The sequence below is a fragment of the Curcuma longa genome, chromosome 3 (assembly GCF_044706935.1).
Source record: "Curcuma longa cultivar G26 ecotype Majalengka, Jawa Barat chromosome 3, ITB_CL_G26_1.1, whole genome shotgun sequence".
Classification (NCBI taxonomy): Eukaryota; Viridiplantae; Streptophyta; class Magnoliopsida; order Zingiberales; family Zingiberaceae; genus Curcuma; species Curcuma longa.
In genome coordinates this window covers 21,595,563-21,605,415 of record NC_133863.1, presented here as the reverse complement: position 1 = coordinate 21,605,415, position 9,853 = coordinate 21,595,563, and the positions used below count along the sequence as shown (strand labels likewise).

The 9,853-nt window shown below is 37.9% G+C and overlaps 1 protein-coding gene across 1 annotated transcript in view; it reads left to right on the top strand.

Annotated features, from left to right (window-relative positions):
• The window catches only part of LOC141823879 (sister chromatid cohesion 1 protein 3-like), a 14,133-nt gene that overhangs the window by 230 nt on the left and 4,050 nt on the right, over positions 1-9,853 (top strand). The window contains exons 2-4 of the mRNA XM_074711080.1: positions 33-278; positions 7,129-7,188; positions 8,311-8,509. Coding sequence (XP_074567181.1) covers positions 33-278; positions 7,129-7,188; positions 8,311-8,509 — 505 coding nt within the window. The remainder of the gene's footprint in view (positions 1-32; positions 279-7,128; positions 7,189-8,310; positions 8,510-9,853) is intronic.

The following is a 9,853-nucleotide window of genomic DNA, read 5'->3' as shown; positions in this document are numbered from 1 at the left end:
CAGCTCTTTTCCCTGCTATAAATCGCCTCCAGGGATCAAAAACCACGAATGAAAACCCTTACCTGCCCTTTCCGGTGACGGCGGAGAATGAAGCTATCCGAGGTGCTCAGCTACAACCTCAGACCAAGCCCGATGTGGAATCCCAGCTACAACCGCAGACCAGGTCCGGTTACCTATCGGAGCTTCTGTGGACGCGGAGGAGAGGGCTGTCGTCGATCGTCCGCAGCTGGAACAACCGCTACACAGCGGCGGAGAATGATGATAGGGAATGGCGGAGGGTCAGCGACAAAGAAACCTTCGATTAGCGGTGCTACTCGGCTTGGATCAGGAACTCGAAGGAAGTAGAAGAGGCAGAGTGAGTGGAGGAGGCACAGGGACGATGGAACAGAGGAAGAACAGGGAAAAAATCACGGATGAGGAAAGCACAGTAACCCTAGCTTGCGAGCCTCCCCTTGTGGTGTGAACCGACTTTTCCCTTTTAATGCCAGCGCTGAACCGCAACTTGAACCAAGCCGCAGCAACTACTTTGGACCGGATTAATTGAACCAAGTTTAATTGAATTGGATTGGGCTGATTGTAGTGGGCTGATCTTTAATGGGTTAAGTTGATTTGGGCAGCAAACCAAACTAGACTTAAATCTGATTTGAACTTGACTCTAAAATTTGACCGATATGAAATGGACCGAGCTAAATTGAATTGAGCTGAACCAAATTGACTTGAGCCGGATCAAGTTGAACTCAGGCTGAACCCAATTGAATCAGAATTAGATTTTAACCCATTTTAAATTTGATCGAGCCAAATCTGAATTTGAATTGAACCCAACTCGAACCATAGTTGATTTCCCTCCAAATTGAAATTTCCTGCAAAATAAATTACAACCAATTAATATCCATAAATGTCATAAATTAATGAAAATTAGAATAAACATAAAAAATTCATCCACGATAAAGAATTAGCTCAAAATATAATTTATAACATGAAATATAACCAAAATTAATCCAATATGATCCTAATTAACCCGGTCAAATGCTAATTATCAAACACCATCAAAAACTTGATAGGTCCATAAGTATACGGTCGTCGTCAAGTAATAAAAGATATCAAACCACAGGGACCGTGGAATAAATCACTAAACTAACACAAGAAGAGTGTAGAGTTCACGAAATTTGGGTTGAGATGGGGAAAGTGAGAGAGTGAAGTTGAGCTCCTAAACCTCAATCGAAGAAAAATCAACTAGTGACAAGATTGGAAAATCGATCCTAGGACTTCGGATTCCTCGAGAATTATGTTTGATTGACTATGGACTCCTTACCATTCCTCAATATTTGCACAATTATAGAGATTCTAACTAAAATATTCAATTAGACCTCATCAGATTTCCTCAAAATAAAATCAATAATCCTCTAACGTTACGATTACTAGTTTGAGATGATCCCAGATAGCTTGGTTATAGCTCTCCCACTGTCACTGGGTACTCCAGCATACTACTAGGATCCTACTCCCTGTCACCGAGTATCCACTTAAGGACCTCTCTCTAGCAATCAATAGCTATTAGATATCTCTCATAAAGATTCATTGTAGCCTAAGAATTTTCTCAGAAAGTCCGGTTAAGGTTCACCTTCTGTCACAAGGCACCCCGGTCATACGATCCTAAGATTTCCTCAAACCATAACTCACCCTCATCCTTCTAGATTCATACCATCCATATTCATATCAACAAGCAAACACAAGGCACAAATCCATAAAGCAAATGCACAAATATATCATAGAACATGGTAAACACAAATCCATAGTTACAATCATTCACAATACACCTCGATTCCTCCTACATCCTAGAATCTGAGATTCTACTCCATGATGGAGGGGATACAACACGAAGAAGATTGAAAGAAATGCATTTTAGATCCTAAATCTGAGATAGAAAGAGGAAATAAAATTTATCAATGATTGTCGTCTTCTTCGCCTTGCAATCTCCTCGTCGACGGTGAATGGATGCGACGGAGTAGGCCCGAATGGATGGATGGATCATTGATTCTTGCTCTGGATGGCGGCTACGGTGGCTCTCTATCACCTCCAAGGACTTCCCCCTTTTTTAGGGCAAATAAGAGGGGTATTTATATGCCCCCGAAATCAAGTCCTCGCCACACGGCCGTGTCTGGTAACACAACCCAGGGCACACGGCCAGCACGCCCCGTCACACGGCCGTGCCTGGTAGGCATGGCCAGGGGCTGTTGACCCCCTAAAAAATAGGCACAACCATGCCTGGTAGGCATAGCCAGGGCCTGTTGAGTCTCCTGAAAAGCTAGCACGGTCGTGCTTGTGAGGCACGACCAGAAGCAGGTTCTCCTCTGGAAATCAGGCACGGTCAGGCCCTGGCTCAATGCTGGAATGGAGACACGGTCGTGCCTGATAGGCACGACCCTGGGCAGCTAGCTCTCTGATTGAAGGCACAGTCGTGCCTGGTGGGCACGACCAGTGGTTGATGCTGTTCTGGTGGTGAGGCACGATCGTGCCCTGGTAGGCACAACCCCTTGGAAATTGAGACATGGTCGTGCCTTGGAGGCACGACCCTGTCTTGTCTTGTCTTCAATTAATTCTCTGTTTCGCCTTCTTTTGCTCCATTTCTGTCCTGCAAAAGTATAAACACAAGAGCAGACCTACAAACCAGGAAATGAGAGAAAACATGCCTAATTCATAGATAAAGAATGTGATAAACCTAAGAAAATGACATGAAATACAGAAAGATGTGCAATGAAAACCTCAAAATATATATATATTCCCTATGCACATCAGTTTCTAGTTGACGATGCTCAGTCGACTTGATGTTTAGGACGCAAGGATGCTAGCCCAGCATGTCGAGATGATGGATATGCTTAGGGCTTAGAGCATGGGTCATCCACCACCACCACCACCCCAGTAGACATAGTTTTGGACATGATTCAGACTTATTAACATCTTGACTAGTGACTTACCTTATGTACATTTTATCATGGTTTACTTATATGCATTTTAGTTTTTGCGTAGTTTACTTATGTGCATTTTTGAATATTCTAATTGTGCTTGGTAGAATAAAAAATTTCAAGTTTTCAAAAACTCACATTTTTTCAAATCTACTATTATATAGTTTTTCAAAAAGGTTTAAAAAGGCTTATTTTTTCTTTTGAAAAACTTAGTTTCAAATTTTTGATTTCAAAAGTAAGGAAAGGAATTATTTAGCCTTAGACTAGAATCTTCCCCTAGAAAGCATATTCCTATAGATCTATGTGGAGCATCTCACAAAGCATACTAGATACCTTGATTGTGATTGTGAAATTTAGAATGGTGTAAGATGCATAGGATTCTAACCTAAGTATCATATGTTTATGTTAGTGCATTGAATCTTACTTGGGCTCTAAACAACATATTGAATCAAATTAAGTGTTCCTAAGCATAAGCTTAATGGAATGATACACTTACACTTGACTAACTAGGTCAAGCTACTATTCCTTAGTAGATAGCTAAAGCCTAAATTGAACACTCGCCCCTCGGATAATATTTTTTTATCGAAGTAATTTATATATTATTAACATGCTTGAACTCAACCCTTTAATTATTTTTGATTATGTCAAAAGGGAAAGAATTATGAGATTTCAAGTTCTTCAAAATTTCGATTCAATTTTTTAACAGTTAAATTTTTTTTCAAAGTTCTTCAAAAATTCAAAACTCTTTTCAAAATTTGATATTTTGAACTTAAGTTCAAAATTTTAAATCTTTTGAAAAAGTTTAAAAGTTTTCAAAGTTCTCAAAGGTTCAAAAATTTTTCATATTTTTCAAGGACTTGAATGGTTTTGCTTCAATTTAATCAAAACATGCTGAGTAGAAGAAATAGCCTTTGGGGCTATTTACGACTAAGTAGACTAATCCTACTAAATATAAGATAAGTACCTCTGCCACAACTTATATATTTTAGAGCGTATTAAATAGCCTTTGGGTCTATTTTAACTGAAGAAGGGCGTAGCAGAGGTACAACTCTTATATTATATACAGTTAGAACTTAACTTAATATTATGGTAAATTCGGATTAGTCGTAAATAGCCCCAAAGGCTATTTTTCTATAGAGCATAGCTGAGGTCTTTATATTATAGTAAGACGGATTAGTTTACGCCTTTGGGGCTATTTATCTCCTTGGGGCTATTTATCTTCTTGGCTATTTATCTCCTTGAGGCAGAGAAATAGCCAAAGGGGCTATTTACGACTAAAGGAGAAGAAATTGCCCCAAAGGCGTAGACTAACTGTATATAATATAAGATAAGTACCTCTGCTACGCAGAGGCATATAAATAGCCAAAGGGGCTATTTACGACTAAGCCTAAAATCAATATAAAGGAGATAAATAGCCCCTTTGGCCCTGCATTCATAATATAAGTTCTAATCCGCTCCTAAGTCAATCATCATATAATTGGCTCTAGGGCTTATGCTAACATGTCCAACATCCAGTTGTCCAATTTCTTATGTTCCTACATGAAGAAACACTTAGTTGCATTTTGTTGATCTTAGATTTAAGATTTTTGATCATTTTATTAATTAAAATTTAATATTAATTAAGGATTGATCTTACATTAAGGTTTAATGTATTAAGTTATGAATAACATTTTGAAAGTTTAATTAAATTTTGAGATAATTACATTTTTGAAAATTATTAAATTTTGAAAACAATAATTATTTTAATTTTGAAAATGAATTAAGTTTTGAAAATAATTATGATTTAATTTTAGAAATTATGTTTTAATTTTTGAAGGATTGGTTAAAGTATTTAATTTTGAAAGATTACTTAAAATATTAATTTTTGAAAAATTAATTTTGAAAGAAAATATTAATTTTGAAAGATTAATTTTGAAAGTAATTAATTATGTGAGAGTTATTAAGTTTTAAAAATTATTTTTGAAATTAATTAAGTTTTGAAAATTGTTTTTGAAATTAATTATTTAGTTTGAAAATAATTACTTTTTGAAGTTATTTTTATTTAGGATCTGATTATGATTATTAATTTGGATTTTATACCTAATGTTGAATTAGGTAGCATTATTTTCGTAAGTTGGGTTATTTTTAATTTATTATTACCTAACTCATCTCACCTAGTCTAAGTAATCAAGTAATAATCCTATGAGTATTTGTTGTTGGATCTTATGAACACGGCTAGAGAGGGGGGGTGTGAATAGCCGTCCACTCTTTTTGCTTTATCTTGCTTAATCTTCGGTTACGCAGCGGAAATAATGACTTGATCACAGGCAGATGAAGATCAGCAAGCTAAGACAAGGATTTACGAGGTTCGGAGATAACTTGCTCCTACTCCTCGGCGTGTCCGTAAGGTGGATGACTCCTTGATCTTTCGGCAGATCAAACTCCGATAACACCGGCTAGAAACTTTCTCCTTCTCGGTGGAGGAACCTCTCCACAGTTTGTCTCAACAGATGTGAATGAAGCACAAGACAAAGGAGAACTAATGAATGCGTCAAAGACTAAGAATGAGAAGAACAACAAAGACCGCTTGCAGCTCAAGCTTGTCTCTCCAAAACCAGGACGTTGCTCTTCTTCTTCTTCCTCTGGCTTCGACTAGCAGATTGATCTCAAGATCTTCAGCACTTCAAAGAATGAACGTTCAAAAAGAATAATCGATACTTTCCTTAGCGCCTCTTCAGCTTCTTTTATAGACCTGCATCCTCGATTACTGTGCCCAACGGTTCTCTGACAAAAGTTGTAGTCTCCCTTCCCTGCCAACTGCAGGTACTGCTACCTGCTTTCGTGCGCCGTTTGCTCGTAATCCTTTTTGCAGAAAAGACAGCTCGAAGATCGCCTTGGTACTTCCACTATTCGTTTGAAATCTCCCTCTCAAACATGTCCTATATACCTGCACACTTAAAAGTAGCATTAGAACGTTCCAATATTTGGACAGTATGAAAGGAAGCAATGTAACAGTTATGTCCGAGCTTAGCTACCAAAGCATTCTCGGACTCATCAGGTTCTGAGTCTCAAAGACTCCTTGATGATCGAGCTACCAAAGCTCACGGTCTCGAGCCGAGCTACCAAAGCTCTCTCAGACCAAACAGGAGACCGAGCCACCAAGGCCCTCCTCCTAGAATCAAGAGATCGAGTCACCAAGACTCTCCTCTTGAGATCGAGCTACCGAAGCTCATAGTCCGCCGAGCTACCAAAGCTCTCCCGGACCATCCCGGCCATTCGCACCAAGCTCCCGGCCTAATCAGGTTCTGAACCACCAAGGCTCCCTGAAATCGAGCTACCAAAGCTCACGGTCCTAAGACGAGCTACCAAAGCTCTCTTGGACCTGTCCCGGCCATTCGCACCAAGCTCTCGGCCACTCAGGTTCCGAGCCACCAAGGCTCCCTGAAATCGAGCTACCAAAGCTCACGGCCCCGAGCCAAGCTACCAAAGCTCTCTCGGACCTTCCTGGCCATTCGCACCAAGCTCCCGGCCAATTCGGTCCTGAGCTACCAAGGCTCCTCCTGGACCATCCTGGAGATAAGCCACAAAGGCTTCCTCCATTCTCTCCAAGCCTCAAGCTCCATGGTCCTGAGTCACCTAGACTCCTCCCGGACCATCTCGTAGACGAGCTATCAAAGCTCTCTTCAACCGCCTACGAAAACCAATCTCCCTGCTATCACAGTTTCGAGCCTCCTAGGCTTCTTATCTCTTAGCCAAGGGCAATACCTTCCCTTCTTCACCTCTCCCGATCAGATAATCACTCTCCCGAATCTTGAAAATAAGTGGGCTGCTGAAAATTCTCTAAAATCTGTCCACTTTGAGAAAATTGTTGTTGGCACTGATTTTGGGCTTGAAATGATGGTTTTGATGTTGAAAATTCCCTTGAAAGTTCCATGAATGTTGCTGAAAATTTGTGCCTTGAAAACCCTGATTTAGGGGCTGTTGGAAATTGCCATAAGGCTGTGAAAAACTCTAGTTTAAAGGCTGAAACTGTGCTTGCTGAAAGTTATTGAATTGATGTTGCGAATGATGGTATTGAGGCTGAAAATTGTTGTAGGGTTGCTGAAAACTTTGTTGTTGTTGATACGGTTGCTGAAAATTTTGAAATTGGAGTTGAAATTGTTATCAACTTGTTGAAAACATTGATAAGGCTGTTGGAAATCTTGTTGAGGTTGTCCACTCTGAAATTGTTGCTGAAAACCTTGATAAGGTTCGTGCAAATAAAAATTTTGCTGTTCAGATTGTTGAGAAGATGGTTGTTGATAAAATAAATTTTCATACATTTTAAAAACCAACAATGATCAAAGCAACAATAAAGGAGATTATTCATAAGCTTAAATCAAACAATTTCTACTAGTTTTTCCTGACAACGACGCCAAAATTTGACAACCCTAGATTGGATATGTGTCACGAGTAGGGTTGCAAATTGATTTTAAATTATCGAAAATCCACAATTAATTCAAACAAACGAAGTATAGGGGCCTTGAGTCGTATTTTTCCAAGGACTAGTAGAAAATCATTTAATTCGAGCTTACGTGTCGTTCTTTTTTAATTTTCTATGAAAATTGGGGTTTTGGTGTTTTTCAATTAAATTGTGAATTCGAAATCAATAAATAGAAACAAATGAAACTAGGAAACTAGCAATGAAACAAGACATGCAATTCAAGAAACAAGGAAAAGCAAAAATTAAGCTAAGGTTACCAATTGATTTTAAGGGCAACAAACCTAACTAGCAAGGCAATTATGCAATCCAACTATCAAATTCCACTTGACTAATAGCAAGATCACTGACTAAGCCAATCTAACCTATCTAACTGATACACGGAATCAAACTTGGCACGGAACAGTAATTCATGGCACACAACAGTGAATTCAGGAAGGAAATCAGAAACATTCAGAAGGCTAAAAGTTAACTACTCAAACTCTAAAACTGATCAAATCCCAACAAAAACTAAGCATTAATCACAAAACCAAATTGCTAAGGTTGCTAAGAAAAGAAATTAACAGAAACTTCAATGAATACAGATACTGTCAACTGAAATCAGAAATAAAAAAATGCATCTACCCTTCCCTTTTCCATTGTTTCTTCTCATCTCGGTGTCAATCAAGCTGGTAAATCCGCAATGCGGATTCACTGATCCCTCGGAAACTTGAAGCCTGGTCGTTGGGTGGTTTGCTCGCTGCTAGCACCATGAACAGCCCGAAGAAACCCTCCTCGGAACCGAACAGAATATTTACAGACGAGTTTCAGCTGACAAATACTGGATTCCTTCGCTTCTTCGTGCACCGATCGATTTTCTGATGCTATACGCGTGCTTTACGAACCTCGGAGAACCCCTCCAATGGGTCGTGGCTTCGGATTGCACAGTGGATCGCCAGAGATGCTAAAAACAGGGGTGAGGTCGCCGGAGAAACTCTCATTGTGGCACCTCCTTCAGCTGCCGGAATATACCCAATCGGTCGGCTTCAGACTCCTCAGGGATCAAGAAACTCAATGGAAGAAGTTTGGGTGGATAGGGATAGCCCTATCTGTACGTCGCCGAGCAGGGGAGTGGCGTCGGGATGAAGATGAATAGTGGCGCAGCCACTGTTCATCTCCTAAGTTCGGGTTTATATACTCTTGATTAATCAACGCATCCTGGCCGTTGATTTCTGATCCTGTGATTGAGCTTGATCTGGGGTTTTAGGGCAGCCTAGGGTTTGGAAAAATTCATGGATCTTGATCAGGCTTGAGCTAGGTCTTGTCCTCCATGTGGCTTGATCAATTTGGGCGAACTTAGCTCGATCCGATCGTGATTTAGCTCGATCTTGGTCCGATTTGAATCCTACAATCAATTAAACTCAATTAATGCAAAAATTCACCATTAAATCATGAAAATTATAATCAAGCTTCAAATTATACAATATAGGACAAATACGATCAAATCGATTCATTTCATAATTTATTTTCATGTAAAAGCCCAAAAATAAGTCGATTAAAAATATATAAAACCCTAACTCATCAGGCCACCTAGTGGAATGATCCAAATAGTCTAATGGCGTAGAATGATCCAAATATCTAATATAAATATGATATTAATAAGAGATATAGTCTAATGGCGTAGAATGATCTAAATAGTTGATCTCACTAAGTGGAATAAGATTTGATTATTATTTTTGTATCAAATAAATTTGAACTATTTAACAATGAATAAATTTTTATTCTTGTATTATTAATTAAAAATATGAAAAAAACATAATAATAATAATAATATGTTATTTTTTTCTTAATTGAAAAAAATTCGTGGAAAAGAAATAGACTATGATAATTTTTTCAAATAATTTATTTTTATTTATTATTTATTTTTTGTAATTAGATATTAAAATAGAAAAAATACTTTTAATTCTTTTATTACTTTTCTTTTGTATTTTTAATTTTTATCAAAATTTTAAAATTAAAATAAAAATGTATAAATTTCAAGAATTATTCTAAATTTAATGATTAATTTTTGTATAAAAAATAATTTTAGTATATTAAAGTTTAATAATATAATTAAATTTTTATGCTTTTTTTTTAAAAAAAATCTTGATCAGCACTACACTTGAATTGATAGAGAAAAGACTTTAAAAATACACTTGAATTGAAAGAAAAAAAATTTTGAAAAAAAAAAGTATAATAAGTCATAAAATAAAATAGAAAATTTTAAAAAATGAACAAAAGATGATGCAACACTCTTAACGTGCTCAGGTTTTTTTTAGGATTCCGCCTCCACATAGCGATTCTACTGCGACTCCGACGCGATTCAGCTACTCCACATCCTACGACTTCGACGCGATTCTGCCACTCCACATTCTGCGACTCCGATGCGATTCTGTCGTCGCCGTCATGATGATGA